At 48.0% G+C, this 24,534-nt stretch overlaps 1 protein-coding gene across 8 annotated transcripts in view; it reads left to right on the forward strand.

Annotated features, from left to right (window-relative positions):
• mpp7a (MAGUK p55 scaffold protein 7a) overlaps window positions 1-24,534 on the forward strand; it is a 119,310-nt gene that overhangs the window by 61,183 nt on the left and 33,593 nt on the right. For all 8 annotated transcript variants that reach the window (XM_076112542.1, XM_076112540.1, XM_076112541.1 and 5 more), the window contains 6 exons: window positions 2,456-2,587; window positions 16,584-16,665; window positions 17,144-17,229; window positions 17,916-17,990; window positions 20,198-20,394; window positions 20,977-21,041. In XM_076112542.1, coding sequence (XP_075968657.1) covers window positions 2,456-2,587; window positions 16,584-16,665; window positions 17,144-17,229; window positions 17,916-17,990; window positions 20,198-20,394; window positions 20,977-21,041 — 637 coding nt within the window. The remainder of the gene's footprint in view (window positions 1-2,455; window positions 2,588-16,583; window positions 16,666-17,143; window positions 17,230-17,915; window positions 17,991-20,197; window positions 20,395-20,976; window positions 21,042-24,534) is intronic.

A 24,534-nucleotide genomic window follows, 5' to 3' on the forward strand; every position in this document is an offset into this window, starting at 1 on the left:
GGAGGAAAGGTGGAGGTGAGTGTGAGGAAATGTTTAGGGTTTCTCTTAACTTTGTTAGCTCTGTTTTGTGATATTCAAGTTACTACTGCGACAGCCACGTTTTAATCTGAAACACATTTGTGTTCAGTGATTAAACATCGAGCCTATAGATGGTCAGAATATTAGGGAAAGATGCGTGTTTTAATAACCCGAAGCCCAAGTTGACATGTTCACATTCCTTATTTGTTCCACCAAGAAGTCCATAATCCAGCGCTTTTCAGTTTGCTTCGATATAAATCAGAGAAAAGCAGAAAACCATTTTGCAGGAAGAGAAAATAAGAGTTGTTGATTAAATGACAAATGATTCCAGTACGCCTCCAGGCTCCAGTGCTGCACAGCGTCAGCAAAACACTGTATAGTTCTGCTCCTCACCAGGACCTCATGGGCGTCCCTCCCCCGCTGAGAGGCTGACGGACGCCTGGCTGACCCGCACGTACTAGGTACTATCGTAGAGCTCTGGGTGGCCACCGATTGCTACAATATGTGACAACAGGAGAATCTCAACAGAGTCTTTTGCAACACAGTTTCACGCCAATTATTGAATATTTTTCAACTGCAAAGATGCAAATGTCCTGGAAATTTGCACCAACCTGTGCAAATTTGTACATTTGCATTGTGTGTAATCGCGCGGGAAGTGTGCTTTGCGTTTGGTGTGAACACACTATTACAACGCAACATCAATGACGTCATCACTACAATGCAACACTGCAACTGCGAACTCTCCATCCGAACCTTGACGCGGTGCAGAGAACACAATATGTAGTGCGTTATATATCGAGCACAGGTTCGGGATCCCATTCAGTTTGTTTTTTATTTTTTTTCGACGTCATCTGCAAACAGTTTTGGTTTCCTGCGCTCCACGAGAATATTTTGGTTTCCTGCGCTCCACGAGAATATTTTAATATTATAATGACAGCATCCACAGACATACAAAGACAACACAGAGTGTGTGTTTATGTACGGTGCAGATGAAAGCCAGGAACGCAATGTCAGCCCTGTTCTGAGAAATGAACCAACTGATGCCGGGAACGTTTTGGGGGAAAACAAAAAAATACATGAAAGATAAAACTGAAGACGAGCAAACAACAAGAAGAAGAGAGAGAGGATTAATGGCATTTGAGAGAAGTTTGGACAGGAGGACCAAGACAACAAGAGAAATTCAGGGAGAAGGAGACAAAAATGGAACATGTTCTTCTGGGAACATCAGTCAATTTGTTTTTCCACTTTGTCTGGTCTGTAGGATAATTTTGAGTCGGAACCTTTTGTGGGTGAAAGTTGAAAGTAAAATTCTGCCTTTATTACAGACTGAACAGTTAACCCATAGGCCCATGAGTACAGTGTTATTAATCCAGACCAGAATAATTACTAATCCACAAGAAAGTCCCATGTACTAAACCGCCCTTTAAGGTCAGGACGAAGGGAATTAATAGACAGTCCTCACAAGTGTCCAAGACCAAGTGTCCCCCGTGTGTGCGTTGGTCAGCGTGTCTCCCTGTGGGTCCTGGCCACAGAGCTCCAGTTGCGTCTCCTCCTCTCATCTGCTCCCAGTTAGCAACATCTTGAGCGCTGTACTGCAGCATGCTCCCATGTCATAAAACACACTTCTCCTCTTCTCTTGCTCCCTCTCTCTGTGTCTCTCTCTCGCTCTGTCTCTCTCTCTCCCTCCCTCTCTCTCTCTCTCTCTTCATACTGTTGTCTGGCACATGGGGTGGAAGATGTTTTTCTCACTTTTCTCTCCCCCCTCCCCTCCTCCCTCTCCTCAACCACGGAAAAAGCAGCACGCGTCCAGCTGCGTCTCGTTGCGGACACGGAGTCGTTAAATAGTTTGAGAAATGAAGGTCTCAATGGCATCATTCTCGTCTGCTCGACATCTCTTTTTTATTTTTTTGTTTTTTTGTATGTCTGCTCGTGAACACGTGAAATATCTGAGGCCGCTGAGAACTTCATTACTTTGAGGCTGCCGCCGAACCGTGTGGAACATCGCTTCTACGAGTGTCCGCCAACTTCGGCACTGAAGGCGGTTGGTTGGCCATGGTTGCCCCCCCCCCTCTCCCCAACACACACACCCCTTCACTCGCGTTCCCTGGTTGCCTTTAATCAGAGAGACGTATGGAGGGAGAGTGTGGGCCTAATGACCATTAACGCATGTAGCTACAACCTCTGGCTCTGAACGCGTTCGAATCCATCACCCAGCGCTTGAGGGAGACACCCCGATCCATAACCGTCCTCCCTGCGTGTTCTCTGTCCTGCTCAAAGAAAGAAACCATAGATTGAACCCTTAATAGCATGTATTGCTACACTTTATTTGGCTAAATAGACCGAGGTAAAGCCGAGGCCTTTTTTCGTCTTGACTGATGACCCTTGCCTTTTGTTTTTTTCCCTCTCATCCACCCCTCTATCCCTCTCCTTCCTCCAGAGCCTCCTGTCTGTCCACGACACTATCGCCCAGAAGAGTTACGACCCCGAACTACCTCCGCTGCCTGATGACATCGACGATGACAAGGATTCCGTGAAGATCATAAGACTGGTGAAAAACAAGGAACCTCTCGTGAGTAGCGTTGGCAGTGGTCTTGAGAAATTATGTGGTTGGATTCGTACATGGCGGTTTCCAGCAGCTCCCACAGCTTTGAAAGATGGTTTTGAGAAGCTAACGGGTCATAAAAAATGGTGCGCCCCTAGTGTCCTGAGTGTCAAGGCCCCGACCGTGGGCCGCAACATTCCAGAGACGTTTTGGTTGCGTGTTGTTCCCCGATGAATGTCTCCAACATGACTGCATCATCAGGTTCTTTGCTATTTGTGTTCAACATCTTAATGCTGGGAAAATCCTGCTATCGAAGCTTTGTTTACTAATCCCCAACTTTCTGAACACCCAAACCAGCAATCACACCACAAGTCAAGCCAGTACCATACATGTTTTTTATCCGAGACACTTGTCTGCGGGAATCCAACCCACAACCTTGAAGTTGTAAGCGCACCAAAACCGACCACAATTGCCCAGCTCCTGGCCGCGGGTATTTTCAGCCAGTCTAGGCTCGGTGTCTGCGAACGGCTTCCTTTTTTTCTATCCTGGTCAACGTCGCTCTCTCATTGTAACACGCATCTCACGTCCAGGCTCTTCAGATGGCGTCCCGGACGTCAACAACCACTCGTCTGTCTCGGGGGGCCTCTTCTACGGTGGCGGCATCTTGGCCCGCATTCTCGCTCTCACTCCGCCCTTTGACCTGTGTGTGTGTGTCGTGCGACGGCTGCCATTTCCGCGCGTTCCCCCTGCTCTTCTCCACCAGTGCGGCACATTTGGGAATGGGCTTCCGGAACCCCACAGAACCCAATTGGCGCCGGTTGATTTTGTTCAGCTTTGCTGCGTGATTACTTTCATTGTTTCGCCATTGATGCGATTCCCTCGACTGACCTCAGCGCCCTGCGACGCATTAACACTCCGGTCCTCGGGCGGCCCGTCAAAGACCTCCATCTGTCATCTTAGCACTGTTGTTGTGTAGAGATGCCCCGCCCGGCTTTGATGGGCGCCGGACGTGCCCTGGCCCTCGGCCGCCTCTATTTTTCACTTTGTGGTTTTTCGCCCCGACCACCATCTTGGCTCCAGGCCGGCGCGCCCCTCACCACACCCCCGGGGTGGAAGGAGAACACACCTAAGCCATTTTTGGGCCCCTGCCTCGTTGCATGTTCCGCGGAGCTGCTGAGCGTAATAATGTGGCTTGTAGGAATTCTCCCTCTCGACACACATTGTCGCGGGCGCTTCCTGCTCCGGCCTCTCCCCGACTCTGATGTCAGATCACATTCCCTGAAACCATAATGTGATTTACACCCATACCCGGTCAGCTCCATCATCTAGCTGCTGTCCGTTACACGACCTGATTCTTTTCTGTCTCAGTGATTTGGCTCCTGAGAACATCTGAAGCGCACATTTACGACGTGTGATACCGTTACTGTACAATACTGAAGGTGTTATTTATGTTGAGTATATTTATGTAGTAATGCAATCGCCCAGTTTTAGTTTCTAGGTTAATGCTGCACACTTGTTATTGCGTGTTTCCAGTGTTCCTTTAGGGGTCAACACTAGGTCAGTTTTATAAATACCGGTCTAATTTAGAAGAGGTTGCATTTGATGTGGCTCTCCTAAACGCAATGTATCATCAGTATCACCGCAATATTGCAGCAGTGGCTGCTTAGTTTTCTACCAGTTGTGTTTCGTTCTGTTCACTCCCAGCAGGCTTTGATGCATAACAGGCTACAGAATTAGATTTATAGCAGGAAATCGAGTCATGATAACTCCCAACCTGCATTGGACAACACGTTCTAGTCATAAAGGGAACCACAACAGACGCTAACCTTTCCGTTGCGACTGAGTACACAGAAAAACAGGATCAAACTATGCAAAGGTATCTCGGAAGAAAGAGTCACCCCACTGCCGTTTTCTCCCAAGTATGTCTTAGCTGCCCTCTCGCTGCCCGTAGGACCCACAGGGCACCACCGCTGCCCACAATCTCCTGTGGCTATAATTTAGGCCTGGCTGTGGTGTGGACACAGTGGGATTCTTCTGCAGGGCATAGTTGTTCTGTGTGTTCATGAAAGAAAAGAATGGGTGTTAAAAGGTTGCTATTTTGGCTGTAAGCCATGTCAGAAATGTCATGGGTGATGTTCTTTGGGCTCTGAGACGAGGGCAACGTGAATCCCCTTAAGAAACTGCACTCTGGGGCAAGTCCTTGGGACCTTAGAGACCTACATCATCCTATTTGCATCCACACACCTTTGGGTCAAGACTCTTCACCGTCTTGTGACCTTCTGAAGAATTAATGGGCCCCGAGAGAGAGAGCGAGCAAGACTTGAATCCGTCAAATGGTTCCTGTGGGAATGGAGAATAATGCTGTAGTAAGCGTACAGCTCCTACTATATACCTCTGTGTAGCTAAAGGCTCTTTCACACCAAATTTGTGCTCCGTAGTTTGTCCGTTTATTAACTTTTCACACCTCAGGTGCCAAAGTGAAACCTGTGGAACTTAACTTTTTCAACTCCACGGCAGCTCTCTCTTTCTCCTAATGTAAAGACATTACCTCCTTGATCTTTAACCTCCTCCACTGCAAAAAAAAGGAGAAAGAAATACAAAAAGTTTGGACAGCATTTTAGGCTAAAGTCGTAACTCAAGAAAGAAGCATGTGCACCAGCACCGCATCACTCAAATTACTGTGGCTGTTGTATTTGTTATTACGATTTTTAAACGCACAACATGAAATTGAAACAGCCCTTCGCTCCGTCACACCACGCATAAATGTGCTGACATGTCGATGACATGCGTCAAAATCTTTGCACCATTTTGTGGAAATGGCCCTAATGGTCCTCACGTTACTTTGTCATCTGTGGAGGTGAAGTTACTGACCCTCTAACTCGGTAGTACGTTTAAAGGTCCTGCATCTACCTCTGGCCCCTGAAACAACTGTCATCCTGCACATCTTTAAAAAAGGTGAAACCGACCCTAATGAACGGTAAGATCGCACGTTAAGGAAACGGCCGGCGGGTCGGATGCTCGCGGTGAAGTCACAAGCATTCCACCAACCAATAATAAAAAAAAAAACTCTAATTGCGCCGGGGGTCCTCTCTCACTGCCGCACCAAATTGATTTGGATGTGCCCTTTAACTCGCAATTTCACATAATCAGCCTGCAATTCTCAAACTTGACATCATAACAACGCGGCCGTGCAATATTTAATTTCCTTTCCGTCTCTCCTTACTTTGCTCTCTTGTATTTTTTCCCCCGTCTGCCTTTGTCTCGTCCTGTACTGCTCTGGTTATTGTGGGGCTGTAGTTAGCCCTCTCCTTGTGACTCATCCATTAAGTTAATTGTGATTAGTTGAGTGGATTGTAGGCAGTAGCTCTGATTAATTGCTATCATTTCTCAGAGCGTGACTTCCTGCCACACTTTGGTGAAACTGTAAAAACTCCACAACTCCCTCTTCTTCTTCTTCTTCTTCTTCCTCCCCCTTTGTTCCAAAAAAACTGGCGGATTTATAAGCCCAAGTGTCCGGACAATGAAATAATTGGGTTTGGAGAGCGTCATAAACATACAGCAACATCAGCCCAGCCATGTCTTTTTATTTTTTTTTGATTGAAAGAATGTGTTATTTTGGATAAGGTTTCAGAACCGTTTTTTGGCGGGGGGTTGCGTCGGGGCTGAGCATGTGGCGGCGCGTATAGCTGATATACTGGTGAGGTTTGGCCTCCGGTGATTAAGTGTTTGAATGCAGACTGACTAATAGGAGAACTCTGGACAAAACGTTGGAGGGAGTTAGAATGCACTGGTGTTACACAACTCCATGTCCCCCAGCCAAGAAAAAAAAAAAAGATCCAGGAGGATGGAGAGACGGCCTGGAACATGAGCTGCAAAAACGTCTATAGTGTCGTCGTAATTCAGGTGTCATTTTCTCGGTACTGGTGTAGTGATATGTCTTTTTTTTTTTACAGTTTGTAATCGTCATTGTATGAATTACCGGCTAAAGAACTTGTTGATTTTTGCTGCAGCATCGCCCCGAAGAATTCTGAAAAACTCCGATCCTCTCTCACACACACACACACACACACACACACACACACACACACACACACACACACACACACACACACACACACACACAGGAAATGCGTTGCGTGGCAAAAGTCGACTTGGAACACCCACAGGAGGGTGCACCACCGCTGACCATCGGTGTGATGTGAGAACATCAGGGGCCTGCTGTGGCCCGTCTCTGTTCCCCTCATCTCTGGATGTTCTGGAAGTCCAGATGTAGATAGCAGACTTTTGGAGACACTGTTTTCGCGTGTGCTTTACACACCACTTGACGGTTCGCTCTGTGCGACTCAGTCGGTGCCCCCACCCACCTCGCCGTCAGAGCCGTTCATTCACTTCTCCCACTCAGTTCATCTGAAGTTTGTCCTCCTACTAGCACGCCATCTTTTTACTTTCTCCCCAAGTCTCTCTCGGCTCTCCCGAGTAATTTCTTTCATCTGGTTTTACTTTTAGTCCAATTTCGCTGGTCATTCTTGTGAATGTTTTTAGTGTAACACATTTCATTTGAGGTGGTGTAAAGACATTATTGCTTTTAAGAGGTTACGACTTTATTCTAAGGCCTTTCACCGTCCTTCAAGTAAAGATTTACCCCTTCTCCCGTCTCTGCAGCGTCTATGTGGACACCTGTCGTTCGGGAGTCTCTCCACATTCCTGCTCCGCGTTTGTATGAAGTTGTCATCGGCGGTGCAGAGTCGACTCGCTCACTCCTTCCATCCCCAGGTTGTTAGGCTTCATTAGCAGCCAGCTCTACCGCCAGGAATGTGACGGGATCGATCTCGGGTTCTATGGCTCTTCTCTCCGCTCGCCGTCATTGCGCGCACGGGATTGGCTTTCCCATCCTGACCGGGTGTCACCGAGGTTGCGACTGAATGGAAAGCGTGGACCGCAGTGTCCGTGTCATCCTGTTGGCAACGCCAGCCTGCATGGCGTCCCGCCTGGCACCGGATAGCACCGATCAATACGGCTGTGCCACCACGGGGGCATCTGGACTTCAGATTATACGCCCACGAATGGCACCAGTGCAGTTTTTGCACACACACACACACACACACACAAATGTAGATGACATGTCGGACATTATTATTGTAAACGCTCCAACCGCGTGATTGATGCCCGGTGGATATCCTTTACTTAATAAAGGGAGTCGATAATTGCGACGAGACAGGAAAGCCACACGATCGATTTTGTGACGAAGTTGTTTTTTCCATGAACAGCAGTCGCAGGAATGAGCCACTGGCAACTGGACATGCCATGCATTTCCCATCTGTGGCGGGCGGGCCTCCTCTGACACAATTGGGACGGTCGGATCGCGGCCGCTCTGATTCGTCTGGAAGCCCTCACAAACGCATTCATCCGGATGCTCTGAATGCCGCCGGCATTATTAGGTATTTAAAACTGCGCCGGTGTTAATGTATACAAACACAGGTTTACGCCCTGAATAGAGTTTATGAGAAATCCCCTGAGAGGCGCTCTTGATTGAGCCAGTTATCAAAGAGAGAGACCAGATAGATGTGTTTTTTTTGTCCCAAAAATAACTTTTTCTACTGTCTGTTTACATCAGAACGTGGAAAGCGAGGGGAAAGTAATGACACTCGCTGGGAATTAATGGAGCAGCAAATGAGATTAGAGCCGACAGCACACATGGTAGTGTTTTACAGATCGACCCGTGTGCTTTAAAAGCAATAGGTCTTTCACTTGATGGATTAGGCCGCGGCGTCCTGGGAGCGTTGCGAAGGAAGATGGAGCACCGACGCTCTAAAACAAGTGGAGAGCACTGCTGCTGGTGGTGTGTGTGTGTGTGTGTGTGTGTGTGTGTGTGTGTGTGTGTGTGTGTGTGTGTGTGTGTGTGTGTGTGTGTGTGTGTGTGTGTGTGTGTGTGTGTGTGTGTGTGTGTGTGTGTGTGTGTGTGTGTGTGTGTGTGTGTGTGTGTGTGTGTGTGTGTCCTAGGTTCAACTCTCTACCATATTCCCTGCTATAAAGTTTGTATTACTGTTTTTGTATTGTGAGCTAAGTTTTTTTTTTTGGTGTGTTTTTGCGGATGTGTGCACATATAAGTAACGTTAATACAGGTCATATTGTATTATTTATTTATTATATGTTGTAGTAATGGTGTTTCCACAGACGGATGGCATCCTGTATACGAAGGATATGCAGACGTATAAACATTTTATTACGTAGTTCTGTTTAACTTTTGCATGAAAAATTGTTTTTTACACAAGACCGTAAGTGTTGGTAATATAAATTCTGGACACTTGTTCACTGTACAGTAATCCGTTAAAAATGAACAGGCCTGCTTCAAATGTCACATTTGTAAATGCCAAAGTGACACGTTTTATAAAATGTCCATATTATTCTTTGACCTTTTTATTCATTCAGGGGAGTTTTCTCACAGCTACACATTTTGGCCTCTCTAACCTTTTAGACTAGAGACCAACTGCCAGCTACAGAGCCAGTTTCAAAACCTCCAGCAGGGAGTAGAGAGACGATCTGGTCTGCACCTCTGAGAGCCAAGACCCTACGTGATGAAAGGATGTTGTAATTATGTCTTCTATTGGGTCTCACAGTCACTGAATGCAAGTGAAATGCCCACTACAGAAAACAGAGATAAAAAGTAACGAGGTCCTTTTTTATAGTTGTATACCTGCAAATGATCATATCAATTCTGGATGGCGATGCTGCAGCTTAATGCGATTGATTCTACTCTCTATGGGAGTGAGTGATATGGATAAAAAACAGTAAATGTAATTATCTAAAATTTAAGTTAATGTAGATCTAAAAAAAAAAAGTCGGAAAACATGTTCAGAAACGGAATCTTTTTTTTCTTTGCCAATCCGGCAAATACAATCCATTCACAAAACCAAGGTATTTCATCACATTGATGCAAAAAAAATTAAAACCTACAATTTTGCACAATTCCGACTAGGAAAAGCCCCCGTGTTTGTTCCTATGCGTGTGCTTGTACAACACTCCCACCACCACCACCCTCGCAGCCTGTTGAGTCGTGAATGTGAAAACCCGCGCAGCTTCCAAAAGCCACATCTCAGGCATTCCCAGATCCTAATCTCACGGCCCCTCTCAAATAAAACCTCGTCCTCCCGTCGTGTGCAATCATACACACATCCCGGGCGCTCCGGCTCTTTTCGGCCCGCCGCTCCCGAGAGCCGGCAGAGCCCCTCGAGGCTGAATGCGGCCATTGTTGCCCTGCCGTGGGGCCGGGTTCCTCCTCGGCGGCCCCTGCTTCCCGGCCCACTTTGGAAATGAGAAGTGACATGTGAAAGTGCTGTTTTCTTTACGACGGGATAACGATGGGGAAAACACTAAACAATCCCAGAGCAGAGATCGACCGCTCTCTGTGACACAACTGTCTCTTTGTATGCGCTCATGCAGAGCTCTCAGACAACACACACACACACACACAGAGTACATAATGACTAAATATCTGGCACTGTCCAGCTTGTAGCAGAGAGACGGCGATTCCACTCAGTCTACATGGTGATTCATGCGGACAGTAGGGAAAGAAATACACACATCGGGCGAGATAGCCACACAGATTCACACGCCCAAAATTCACCCCCGGCACCTGTCTGAAGTGCTGACGGTGGACTGCTAAGTGTGTTTTCATAGCAGCTGGGTAATGACATGCGCTAACATTAAGGCTTAAAGAGGCAGAGGAGGAAAAGGAAATAGGGCCAGGAGGAAGATAAATGAAGGTAACCCTCTGCATCACGTTACCTGGCAGCTCCTCCTGGAACCTCTCCTCCTCCACCGTAATTATCATAATAATGACCTGCAATTTTCCTTTTTCTCAGTATACTTGTTAATTACTGGTAGGTCAGGACCGGGGTTAAGGCAACATAAAGGGAAACCGGAGTCTGGTTTAGTGCGAGAGTGGGAGTGAAGAGAAGGAAGGGCAGAGTCGCTTTTATTAGTCGCAATCACAAGTGAATTAATAAAGCAGGTTGGAAAGTCATTCCCAGGGGGTCACCCAGAGGGGACCGGCCAGCGGCGGCAGCCTCGTTGCATCAGCTCGGAAAAATAATTTGACGTTAAAACCTCTGGTACCTTTCACCGCTTTTCGGCTTCTCTTCTTTTTTCTTTTTCCTCCCTCTTTGTAACAATAATATAGATTTTCTTCTGCTAATTCTTTACAGCGTCGTATTAATCTTTATAGGTGACCGTGAGGCTCAAAGGATTTTCGCACCGTGACCGAATGCGCCAATATCGCATGATTTAACTCCTTCCGAGCAGCGCTGTGGCGTTTGAGGAAGTATGTAAGAACTCGTAAAAGATGCTGGACTCAGTGCGTGGAGCGGTCATGTGTTGGGGTGGGGGGGGGGGGGCTCTGTGCCATCTGAGTGAGGTAAGATGAAATGACACACTCCAACACCAGATATGATTGGAGGTAATTGTGTTTTAATGTCCAGGAGGCCCATTCCCACTTTTGTATTTGGTTTTTTCCAAGGGGCGACATCTGGTGCCAAGAACGCCAGCATGTGTTTCCACTACACTTGTATTTATACCTCTAAACACAGCAGTCAACACTGCAGTCGGCAGGAGTTTATTGTCGCTGTTACACTTTTGCCGTTAAGTGACATCATGTCAAAACACGTCGGTCTCTCCACTCGGGGCCACTCGCGTTTGTTTGCCCTTGTCGCTCTCAATTTGGAGGGAGAAATAATGTTTCGTCAAATGCCACGCCGTTAGGTTCGGTTCACGGGGGGACGATGATTCAAGCTTCTCGTAACGGGCCGAGGGGCCGTGTTTTAAAATGGACCGTGGAGTGGCTTCAGTTGTGGGCCCCGGCTAAGGTAAAGAGGTCCTCGGATACTTCCTTTCCACCGCGGCCCGCACCAGACAGGCCACACATAGCCCGCCCTGGACCCCGAGACGCGAGATGAGCCCAGCCAAGTCGACTAGCCAGCCATCTCGTCATCCGTACAACCAGAGTACAAGCCATCATGTCATCCAGCCATCCATCCAGTCCATCAGCCAGAGGGCACTCTAATTGCCCCGTGAAGACTTAGATCGCCAGAAACTCATTGTAGCCAATCCCAGCCGAGCTAGTGTGATGAGACATCCAGCTTGTCTTACCCCCTCTTATCTGCTTAAGTTTCATGGCACTACCGTGTGCTGACAGTTCCCTGGACAACGTTGCCTTCACTCCATTCCCTGTAATAAACACAGTCTCAGACATGAGGGGATCCAAATTTCAGTCCCGGTTTTCTCTCTTTTATAAAAAAAAAAAAGTGTTGTCGGCACTGTATGAGGTGTGAGCCATTTGTCATCACGTACTTAATGCGGCGGCCATGTCAGCATGTGTGCTCCGGTGCATGCGCCCGGGAGGGGCGATGGCTTGATATGGACGAGCGTCGCTCCAGTTCTCCTCATCGCACGGCGGAGACTAAGCCGTTGCATTTTGGCCGGCCCAACAATAACAATCGGAGGCATTTATGTGTTAGAATCGGGGGAACAGGGCTGGGAGCAGCCGGCTGCATATGGAGCTGATCACGTTAGGAGTAGAGGCTTCGGATCGCCTTACTGATGACTAATTGACCGCAGCTAGGAGGCCCTCTCCAGACCACGATGACCCCCGCTCTCGTCTCTATGTTTGACTTTGTGTTTCTGGCCTTGGACGCTTCACTTCTGGAGAGACTTGCCTCTTTTGTGTCTGATCCTATGCCCATCTAAAGTGCAAACAGCAGCAATGGCTGACAAAATGAAGAGAGAATCAGCCCCTGTCGACAACATCGCCTCTGTTGCGCGCCGTGCTATCTTTGTCCGCGCATTTGAGCCACTCGATGGTTAAGTGGCGCCTCGTATCTAATTGCTAACGTAGCGTAGCCCATTCATCAGCCTGAGCGACTGTCCAGCATCAATCATCCAGTCTTTTGAGGGTTTTCTCCTGGGCCGGTTTGGCCAGACTTCAGGTGGAAGCTCTCGTAAGAACGCACGCACAGACACGCTCGCGTGCACACGAAAACACACCTAAACACGCTGTCACTCATGCGTGCGTGTGCTTTGACAGTCGCAGACGTTTCACCCCCTTTCGGACTTCCTGCACTGTTTCCAGTGTGCGAGGGAAAAGTCTGAAATGGCTTCCATGTGCCAGCAGGCGTTGAGGTGCTTGGTGCAAACCCAGCCATCAGTTCGTGCTAATGCTCAGCTGCTATGCCAGGAAGCCCATCTTGGTGCTTGAGGGTCTTTACCTTGTTTCTTCCTTGTGTGTGACCCCCTCCCACACACACACCATGCAGCTTATTTAGGTTCTAGCCTGACCGTTTATGTATTTGTTTAACAGAGCAGGGACTCCTCATTAGTGGCCATGCTTGGCTGGATGCCGATGATAGCACCCATAGGGTATCAACGCACAGGGGGAGGTGATCCTGAGTTCAGGTTGTTAGATTCGTGCCCCCCCCTGCTGCCTCTCAGTGCTTCCAAGGCATTCGTCAGGCCTCCAGGAGAGGCTGGTGTTCCCCTGGAGGATTGAGAGAACGAAGGCCGACTGTAGATTGGAATGAGGTGGAGGGTTAAGTGTGGCGCTCCCGACATAATCAAGGATCAGTAAGAATGGGGTACTGCAGAACTTTGGAATGGCAAGAGAAAAAAACGTGAATATTTGAGGTGATGATTACAATCGTTTGTGGTCGATTTGAACCTCAACTTCCTGCTGCCATGTTATACTTATACCACGCTTCTGGGAAGACGAATCTAAATGTCTCTGTGAGCTTATGTAACGAAGGTTGGTCTACGTAACATAGGTCGGAGAGGCGCCGACGCTCACATCTCCCAAATCTCAACAACAATGCGTCAATGATTGGTTGATCCCAGAGAGGCTTCAAAAAGCAAAGATGCTGTCCGTGTAAAATTGCAGTACTGCAATACTACAAAAGCACTCATCTTCATGTTGTTATTAAGTTTTTCATTGACTTATAATGTCAAGCAAATCTACTGCTTAGACATGCACTTGTACAGATGAAAAAACATTCCTACATATGGAATAGGAGGGTAAAGGACTTGTTGAGGTGGGTATTGGCTCCAGTGAAATTCTCTCTCCATTACCAATATTCTTGTGTTTTCTTGCTCTCTCATTCGGTATTTCGGTATCTTGCTCCCTCATCATATGATTTTCTTCTCATTCATTCACTCTTCCTCTCAACTCCGACCCCCACTGTCTGCCTCCTTCCCTTCCCTCCCAGTGAACTTGTCAAGTCCTGGCTCTCCTCTGGTCTTCCACTTATCCTCCGGTCTGGCTCGCTCGCGTTGCCACTGGAGCGCTTTGGCTTCTCTCAGCTTTTCTTATCAGACGGAGCTCATTTGGCTACCGTACCGGGGGCTGAGTTCAGGCTGGGGCTGGCCAGATGAAGAGGGAGGCTCCCCCTCCCTTCATAACTCCCTCGCTGCTGGCTTGGCCTGCCCGTGAATTCCCATCACGTTGAAGGGTAGTGGGTCAGATGAGAATCGCGTCGAAAACGTCATCTGCTTCAAATAGCTCCTTGCGGAGAATCAGTGAGGTGTGAAAGGAAAATGAGAATGGGCAAATTTGTCCACTGACGCCCAAAGTTTGTTTCTTTTCTGCTGTGAAAACACGTAAAACGTGGTGGTTTCAATGGGGACGAAATGGTCTCCTTGCTTTCCGCAAGAGATCTGGGTTCGCGACCCCATCCGTTCGTGTTTGCACGCCAAATGTGCTGCTCTATAATCACCACTGCCACTAGCAGTAAAATTCTTAAAAGTGGTGTTTCTAAATGGCATCGGGGTTTCAGCGTGTGATTCAAGCCATATGTGTCAAAACACGACTTATATCTACGCACCATGTGTGAGCAGATTCCATAGATAGGCAGAGTTTATGCAGACAGCCTGTTGTCCTTACAAACTCTGAGTCCAAGGCTCGCTCGATCTCTCTCTCTCTCTCTCTCTCTCTCTCTCTCTCTCTCTCTCTCTCTCTCTCTCTCTCTCTCTCTCTCTCTGCTGTGTAATTAGCCTTTAGACTGCCACCAGCCACCAGGGACCCCAGGGGACACAATAAAAACATCCATCACACCACTGGCCATCAGCCAGCTCCAAAGAAAGGAGAGTCAGAAAGCAAAAGCGGAGAGAGAAAGTTAATGACCACATGTCTGAATACTCCTGCGAGAGTTCCTGCAGACTCCCCATCTCACCCTGTCCGACTCTTTCCCTGCAGCGCTCTATTCTTTCAGACACACACACACACACACACACACCAAAGGCTTCTCCGTCTGTCTGGGGGTCATTGCATCACATACAGCTGCTTTAAGTCACACTGAGAGGTTATATGCGACCCTGACACCGGGGTCTGACAGTGCCTTCCCCTCTCACTGACCTGCTCCACCGATTTCTCTCCGACTGCAACCTCTCGGGTTTCTTTAATTAGCCCCATTATTCTATTAGGTCCGCAGCTCCCCGCAGACCAAACCGCTGTCTTATCCCGGTGTCCTTCCCAATCTCCACACCCGAAGAAGTCCTTGAGGAAACCATTATCTAGAAGGAAAACCATTAGGTGTGAACAGGTCGTGAAAACAACCAAGATGACGTGCTAATGGCATCGAGCGAAGTGGCACAAACCAGAAGCTCCTTTGGTCTTTGAGGGTTTTTGTTATTTTGTATATCTCCTCCTATGCTTCCCATCGTTGGTAGTAGCCAGAACTACTTCGGGCCTGTTGCAGGAAGGCAAACATGAAAATGACACAAACCGGAGTGGCATTACACATGGCGAGCTTGTTGTTGCACTCCAGCGGTCCACCTGGGCAGCAATGGATTAGGACAGCTGAAATAAAGCACGGCCGGTTTTCTTTCTTTTTTTCTTTTTGCAACAGTAATAAAAACAATCTTCCGTGATGATGGGAACAGCAGCTAGAGAAGGGTGGAAGAATGAGTTGCAGCCCCGGCAAACCGTGCGTCGGCTAGACGCCGCGTCTGTCTGGTTCTGGTCGTCGGGGGCCACGAGCGAGGATGAAGCCGGGTTTGCAGTTCGCTATCCTGTTCCATCCAGCCATGCTGGTGCCTCAATGGTGTCCGTGCGAGGGGCCGTGACAGGTTGGCACCCATTAAGCCTATTGTTTTATTGTGAAGGGAAGAGGCTGTTTGGGTTTACTGGAAAATGCATCACCGCTGTCATTTCAAATGAGGAAGTCGAAACTCCATCCTCTACTCCGTGTGTCTTTCTGGCTGAGCACCAAGCCCATAAAGCAGGACGGGGAACGCTTGAGCAACTGTGTGTGCGTGTGTGTGTGTCCGCTGCCTCGCATCTGCTCTGCCCTCAACCATCTCTGTCCAGGCCATTGATGCTTTCTGCCGCTACCACTGCAGCGACAGAGTGATTCATCCGTGACAAACCCCTTCCATCATTCAATGAGATCGTTGGATCATTTTATCTGGCATGCTTCTTCTATGTATGCAAAATATAGATCTTTTATCTTTTCTCCCCTGTACTGATATTCCATTGGTTTACGCATTAAAATGATCTCTCACCGTGTTGTGTCCCGCCCCAAAAACTAGTTTCACAAGCATTTATGTCATAGCAGGGAAGTGGAAATGCCATGTCATTGTGTTTGGCCGTACTTAGCATATGTACCCTCTTTGTTTTCACTACAGATATTATGTGGGAGGTGCAAAGATCCACATTATTTTTAATCAATAGGGAAGTGTCAACTGAACAAACTGCATTCACCTATAAAAACACACCTGGAAAGAGTGCATCCCTGTAAATAAGACACCATAGATTGGTCACTTAAAAGAGGAAATCCATTTTTTTTTTTTCTGGAAAAGTAAGCATAAATCAGCCATTTTGGTAACAATGAGCATCTTGTATGTAGTTTACATACTTGAATTTCAGCCAGATACCTCATTTTGGGCTCTGATCATGTGATATTTGAACAATGCAGCTCTAAGCAGAGTGGAAAACCGGGCAGTTCATCCAAGTTTCATGTTATTCTCTGTGATGGCTTTGCAGGGAGCGACGATAAGGCGTGACGATCAAACGGGGGCCATCGTCGTGGCCCGCATCATGAGAGGAGGAGCAGCCGACAGAAGCGGTCAGTTCTATGCATTTTTGTCGAAACATTTGTACGTGTATCTGCATATTTACATCACAAACGGGATTACACCCAACGTGTAACAAAGCAGGCACGTGATCGGGAGTGATCCTCACGCCAGCTCCGTCCCGCAACGTGTCCTTTTCCTCTTTGTAAATATGCTCGTTAATGACGAGAAGACTGCGGCGCTCTGCTTTGCTGTCCACATGTTTTCTGTTTCGTTTTCTGTTCATTGTGTCCAGTCTGTTATTCCGCTCTGCCACAGCGACGCCAAAGGCAAATTTCCACATGTGCGGACAATAAAGCTTTGATTCTTTCCCAATCTCAAATGCCACCGCGAAGATAAACAGTAATCTGGTGTACTGTACACATCCCCGGGCTCTTTGTGAGCGCCGGACTTCTACACAGTAGCTCACTTATATTAGGACATTAGAATAAATGATTGTGGATGCGTAAACCGTGTGCTTGTGTGTGACAGGGCTGATTAACGTCGGGGACGAGCTGAAGGAGGTCAATGGAATCCCTGTGGACGACAAGAAACCAGAGGAGATCATTCGTATTCTGGTAAGCAATCGTACGTTTGTGTGTGTGTGACTGCATTCGACCCCATGTGTGTGTGTGCTGTCCAAGAGTTTCTCCATGTTTTTCAGCTCCAGTCCCTTGGCGAAAATAACATTCCTTGTTTGTGATGGCAAACATACCTCCTTCTAACTCACCCAGGACCACGTGCCTCCCGTCGCAGCGCTGAAAAACCAAAGCCTTTCTCTACAAGCCTTTCCTCTGCCTTTAGACCACATGCATCGAGCCACACGGTTCCCTCTGGATGACATTGATGCTTCGTAGTTTCCTCCGAGCAGGCTCCGCCGCAGGCCTCGAATACGCTCCGCCGTGGGCCTGAACCACGGCAGGGGCGGTGTGGGAGGCGGGGGAGGGCAACTGGAGAGGAAAGAGAGAGTCTCTTAAAGTCTGGAGGCGTTCGTAGACACAAAGGCCTCCGGAGCTGATGAAAGCTTTCAACACTCCGCCGTCCGTCCGTCCCCCCCCCCACACACACAATCACACACTCACTATATTCCGGCCAAGCAGAGTCATCCAATCCTAATAACTCTTCCATTGTTGAAAAATCAAACAGTGCTCTGACATATCTGACTTTCATTGGATTAGGTGCTGGACAGACAACTGGTGTTTCCACCCCCCCCTCCATTTGTACCTAAGCCGGTGTATCTATCTTGTCTCTTCCAATTACTCAGGCCCAGTCGCAAGGAGCCATTACCTTCAAAGTGATCCCCGGCGTCAAGGAGGAGGAGCCGACCACGGAGCCAAAGGTAGGTCTCCTCCTGGCGCAATCATTATGTTGATTGGGTTACACTCGTCCACTTTAAAGAACAGGGAGAGCTTCTCTGCTCCAGGATGATGCTTTCTTTTCGGTGGCTGCAGAACATTGTTTTTGAGCCGCAGTGAGGAAATGATGTCTGAACAAGGAAAGAGGATGTTAATGTCATTGATAGACCAGGGCAGGTTATTGGAATGTGTCAATGCACCCTATTTTTTTTTTTTAATGTTAAAGAGAAACCCTGATTTAGCTTAACCCATTGGTGCACGCAACAAAAAATTTCAATTTTCAATTTTTAAATGATCTTTGGGCAAAAATATGTAATTTTCAAAATCAAAGTGTTTGGCTAAAAATAATATTTTTTCTTATCATCTAGATAAAGTAATTGGGTTAAACACGTCCCTTTCAGCCATCCAAAACTTATCGAACCATATTTACTAACTCTTGTTTTAAACTATACACCGGACAAGTAACCACTTCAATCACCAAACTCAACATTTTTTGTTTTTCTTTACCGAATGACTTGGAAAACAGAGACTAGAAACGAGTGTCCCACCTTCTCTTCACTGACCCTAGACAGGGGTTCAGAGCCAGACCCAATGTACAGTATTACCTCTGTAGTATTTTACAGAGGTAAAATGGCCTCACAGCTGATCGACGCAATAAACTGCAGTCGTCGAAGACTCAGTGTGACGTGTAGAGAGCGGTCGCTGCCGCCCGGCAGCTTCAGTGTTGTTTTCTAAACCCTAGTTTAGATTATCTTGCTGAACAAAACGTGCAAGTATCATCGTTTGTTTGCCGCAGAACTTTTTTCTGCAATAATCCAAAAATAAAATTGATAACTCCCATTGGCTGTTTGTAGAGGGAACCAAGCTGACGCTAACTTCCACAAAAAACACGTCATCCCTGCAGCACTCTGTTGTCCTCATTCATGTGGACTGCCGCACCAGCAGACAGTAGCTTGTAATTCATTCTGAGGGTGGTTTAACTCTCACCCCTTTAACCATCATTCTCACCCACTGGGGGGGCTGATGCACCATTTCTCTCACACTCATCTATCAGTAGCGGACAGAGGCTGGATCCACGTGTGTGTGTGTGTGTGTTTTTTTTTTTTTTAAGCTCCGGGGTCAAAGGCAGGTTTCTCATAATTCACAACGCAGCCCTCCCTGCATGTGTCACAGAGCGTACAGGTCGGGGTGGGCCACTTACATCCTTTGTCATCGTGTTATGGTTGAAACCGTCTGAAAAATATGTCCGCCGGTTCCCAAAACTCAGCCGGTCCTCCATGACAATAGCTTGCGCTCTAACATCAGGCAGCGTGGAGGCATCAAAATGCAGCTAAGTGGCTGAGCATATACAGGCCAAATAAACCCAGCCAAGGGAGAAGTGTGTAGACGTACGAGTGCGTTCCGCCGGTCGGTTTAGCAGCCAAATCGGCCGTTATGACCCAAACAAAACAGCTCTGTGTGAAACATAACTTTACTACATGGCACAAAGCGCTCTTTAAATCAATAGGACATCGAAAAATGTCATCTCACACGTACTCGCACGCCTTCTCTCGTTTTCTCCTTCCACATGCGCTGAGGTGTCTTGTGAGCGATAACTCATCGTGACAGAACTCAATTTAGACAAGGAGACGCCGCGAGGTGCTGTAGGTCGCAGCTAGCCGCCCACAACCGGGGGGGGGGGGTGTCGTAGATTTTTCCACCGTAGTGTCCAACCTCCTTTGTGTTGATGAGTTGTGTCCACCCCCGCTGCCAAAGCAAATGAGACCAACTCCCTTAAAGAAAGAAAACAACTTCTTTTTCCCCCTGTTCCCTTAATGTGGAAAGATTACTGATATTAGATTGTGTCAGCGGATGGAACAAAGCCATTCAAACTGGAGCCTCTGACTCAGGAGAGGTTGAGTCTCGCCACACTTGGAAGATGGTGACGGGGCTTAATCCGTCCTGCGTGTTGACGGAACCACACAGAGGGACCAACTTTGCCCGCGTTGCAGGTTTCAACTTCTGATTGCAATGACCTTTCTGGAATAATCGTCCCGAGCACTGGTGAAGCACCTTCAGTGTTTGCCGCGGTGGCTTCCCCCCTTAGAGCTCACCCTCCACGCAGTGGAAGGGAAAAGGTCGTTTACAGTGAAGCGTCACTTTTTCCTGTTGTGCCCTCAATCCAGCTCTTTGTTTCCTGCTCTACGTCCAGGTGTTCATGAAGGCGCTCTTTGACTACGACCCTAAAGAGGACAAAGCCATCCCATGCAAGGAGGCCGGACTGGCCTTCAAGAGGGGCTCCGTCCTTCAGATCATGAGCCAGGACGATGCGACCTGGTGGCAGGCCAAACACGAGGGGGAGGCCAATCCCCGCGCCGGCCTAATCCCGTCCAAGCAGTTCCAGGAGAGGTAAGAGACGACCCCAGCTACCGTTGACTCTTCTTTGCTTTGCTGTCACAACTTTCACCCTCTTTTCTCTTTCTCTCGCTCCACGCTGCCAAAAAAAACGGTCTGGATTTCCGCACAATGCCTGGCCCCCGAAATGAGTAATGACAGCAAATGATAGCGCTGGTACGGATCCACTTTAGATGGCAAGCGGATGGGAAAAATGGCACATCAGTGTGCGCGCTCGGATGGCCGCACTTGATGTGCGACGCACTAGCTCGGGAGGCCTGGGGCAATTTTTTGGCAGCGTCGGCGAGCATCAGAGGAAAGTAGTGGGGAGAAAAAGAAAAAAAAACGAGGGAGGGAGGAGAGCAAAATAGGAGAGAGAGAACATACGCAAACATTTCACCCCACAGTTTTGTCAACAGAGTGCGTTTATCCTTCCTCTCTTCAATCCTTCTTTCCTTTCACCAGCTGACCGCGTGAAGCTGGTGGATATCGAAGCGTAGCAGGAAGTGTTTATTATCCCCCAGGCGGTCATGAAAACTGGTTTTATTGTGCCTTTTTTCTCTCTTTCTTCACCCTCCTCTCTCTCTTTTCTTTCAGGAGATTTGCACTGCGGCGACCTGTTGCGACTCTCCCGCTGCAGAGGACCTCTAGCCTTCGATCATGTAAGCATGCACTCTCCGTGATAGGCCCAGCACAGGACAACAGGCTGCGACAGGTGGGCGGGTTTAGGAGGGTTAGATGCACAAACAAGCGGTGGAAGCTAGGGGTGTCACTCAGGACTCATCCCTGCATTCCGAGGCCGCCGCCAATGCCGGCCGGCGCCGTTGCGCTGCTTCATGCCTGTCATCAGAGGAAGTGTTGTGTCTGGATTTGCCTTCCTGTCTGCTCCACGGTTCACTCTCCCGCCAGACTCTCTCTCTCCGCTCTGTCCACCTTCTTGCCTGATCTCCACGTGTTGACGCAGTCGGCTTTTTAATGCGAAGAAGAAAAAAAGGGGGAGGAGGTTCACCCTCTGGAAAACCTCTCAGAGCCGTTACACCTTCCAGCCAAAACACAGGCTCACAAGCTCGCATCTCAAAGCACCTAACGACAGATTGATGATCGGACGCGAGACTCACAGATGTGATATAGGCGCGGCGCTGCTCTGTGGAGCACATTAGCGTACCTTTTTATTATTGCGATCCAGTACCGTGACCCCAACCCTGGCCTGTCAGTGCAGGAAAAGTTCTGGTTTTAAGTTCAAGACTAGAAAAGAGCCAATCAGTTTAAAAATACTGCAGTTCAGTATTTTACTGCATAACTTTTAATTAGCCAGCCTGATTTCTTAAGAGAGGGCAAACAGTACGGACTTTGATGGTAATGCTGCGAGTGAACTTTAGAATAAAAAGGGCCTCTGTTTTGGGGTTTATGGGGCCACCAGTGGTGATTTATAATTGTCCTCTTCTGCTGTAAAGCAGTCGAATCAAAAGACAGAACTGTCTTCCAAAAGAAGCCTGACAGGAGTGTTGGTTTAACAGCAATGGTTGAACATCTTCACCACCTTCACTTTACATCAGCCTCCAAAAAGATATTCATATTATACTTTATTAAGTACACCATTCTACGAATCAGTCTCTCATCTTTCTGAAAATGTCTCATGTCAGACTAATGAGGAGATAGTAGTGTGATGTTTCATAATTGATTGCTTATTAAATAGAGGGAGGAAGACCATCTGTGGTTGAAACACATCAGTCACGTCCACATGAAATACAATAAGTTTGTCCTTTTCAAATTGGTCAATACTTTTCTAAATGCACACGGCTTCCACACCATGGATCATGGATCAAATGATATATATATGAAACAAAATGGATGCATCCAAATGTAACCGAGTGATAGCAATGATTTTTCTCTTAAAAATCTACTCAAGTAAGAAGTATGTTGCATTAAAACTACTCTGACGGGAACAATTTTACTAGAGTACATGTCACCGAGTAAATGAAACTCGTCACCTCTCACCACTGGAAGTGGTTACTCGGTTTAAAACTGCAATCCGTGAGCAAAAAACACACACACACACATTTCTCTCTCGTCCAGCTGCTGAGCTCAAAACAGTAACAAATATGACGCTTCAAGCCCAAATTGGCCAAATTTGCACTTCCATAAACTGTGCCCACCTGCGGGTCCGCAGGACTTTCCGTTACACCTGACCGGGCGTCCCCGTGAGACACTCCCCGACATGCAGCCCTCAAAATGACAAAGACGTTAGCTCTGATTTACAAACGCTTGCCAAACAGCAATTTGGTTTGTATATGGTGAGCTACAGCGCATGAATGGAAGCCCATCCAGCTGGCGTCGGGATTGCCCCATTACAATATGAGTGCCTGTGCGCGCCTGCAGCCATGGAGGAGGTGAACACGCTGCCAATATCTGCTGCGAGTGTGGCGGAACGCGTAGACGCAGACTTAAGTCTGCAGTCTTACTCACATCGGCTGTTTACTTGACATTTGCGCTTTTGGAATCTTCAAAACTTGGGGAAAAAAAGGGGGGGAAATCCTTTTTGCTACAAAGACTTTATCCATACGTCCTTTTATTAGTTATCCCACATCACAGTTCTCTACTACAAGCTTATTTGCAGAAAAAGCTCGACACACCTCTCCTTTCCTCCCTGCTTGCGTCCTTGCTTCGTCTTCACGTCTCTGCTCACATCTTCACATCCATAGCCGCACATTTAGCTTCTCCTCTGCAACGTACAGCTCGTGTCTCTCACCCGCGAGCCCTCAGGAAAAACACACCACGCTTGTACTTGGCTTCGTAGGCCCGCTCCGGTTTCCACAATGACCCCGTTGAACCGAAACCCAGCTTCTTATTGGCCATATTATTTTTCACTGTAGATTCCCACTTTGGGACGGACGTGTCCATTTGACTGCTTGTTTTCCCTTCAACATGGCGGAGAGCCCTTAATGTAACGTGACCCCTTTCAATATGCGGCTCCCAAATAAGCAGCAGAGCTACGCTGACCACCTCCAAACCCCAAAGCATCGGGGCTCTTTTTTACCTCCCATCTTAAGCCCTCGGGTGAGTTATGGATGTTGTCATTTCCTGGTTATGTTCAACCGCACACTGGCACGCATGGTGCACGAGGGCCAAAAATAGCCGGCTAAAAAGTTAAAGGCAGACAGTGCTGCACTGTTCCATTACTATTTCATTTTAATGGCCCAGTTCCTCCTATGAGTTATGGGATTTATACCCCCCCCCCCCCCCCCCCCCCCCCCTCCCCTTGCAAAGAAGGCAGGTGTAAAATGTAGTTTGCTGCGAGTCATACTAAAGGAACATAAGTCTCCTTTGGAGCTGTAGCTAAACTTTCCTCCTCATGTCATACATACTGTAAGGATTAGCTGAGTGCAGCAGCAGTAGTAGGAAGTCCCTTGACATGGCCCTCTCAGGACTAGATGAATAACTGGGGGAATGATAAGTTCACCCTGTTCATTCGCATCTCGGTGTTCAAAAAAAAAACTCAATTAGAGAAAAATGTTGGATCCAGTTGTGGTGTAAGTTGAGTGACTAAAAGTGAAAAACAAAAACCGCTGACAAGAAGAGGATTATGGACGGACTGAAGGCGGAATAGATGGATGGGGTCGCGTTCGGTAGCGGATGTGGCCCCTGCGGAGTGGCGGTGGCCGGGTCGGGGGAGACGGAGGGAGACGAAGACTTGGATCGGTGCGCACCGGCCTGGGCCCCGGGGCCATAAACTACAACCTAATTGAAGGACACCGCGGAGACCCCGCTGTTACCGAGCGCAGGACGGAGGTGGTGATTGAGTAGGGGGGTCCCTTGCTCTCGCTCTCTCTCTTTCCAGCCCGGGAGCTCCGTCGGCTGGAACAATATTGGTCTTGGCGAGCGGCTGCGGCGAGCGTTGCTTAACCGTGTCCATTTACGGCGAGGTATAAATAATCCCTCTCCTCTCGCCGTTGCGCTCCTCGCTTTACCTCGGTTATGAAACTGATGTTTAAAGTGCCATCAGTTTAAGTCAATTATTAACTCGGTACAGGGGTTAGATCAACTATTTTACATCTCTAGTTGTCAAACCTGCCTCCTCCCTTCTTTTTTTGTTTTACCCCCCGGCTCCCTTCCATCCATGCCTGGCCGTCCTCCAGCCTCCTCATCTGTTCTCTC

Source organism: Anarhichas minor, unplaced genomic scaffold (genome assembly GCF_050575085.1).
Source record: "Anarhichas minor isolate MPS153535 unplaced genomic scaffold, ASM5057508v1 ptg000050l, whole genome shotgun sequence".
Taxonomy (NCBI): Eukaryota; Metazoa; Chordata; class Actinopteri; order Perciformes; family Anarhichadidae; genus Anarhichas; species Anarhichas minor.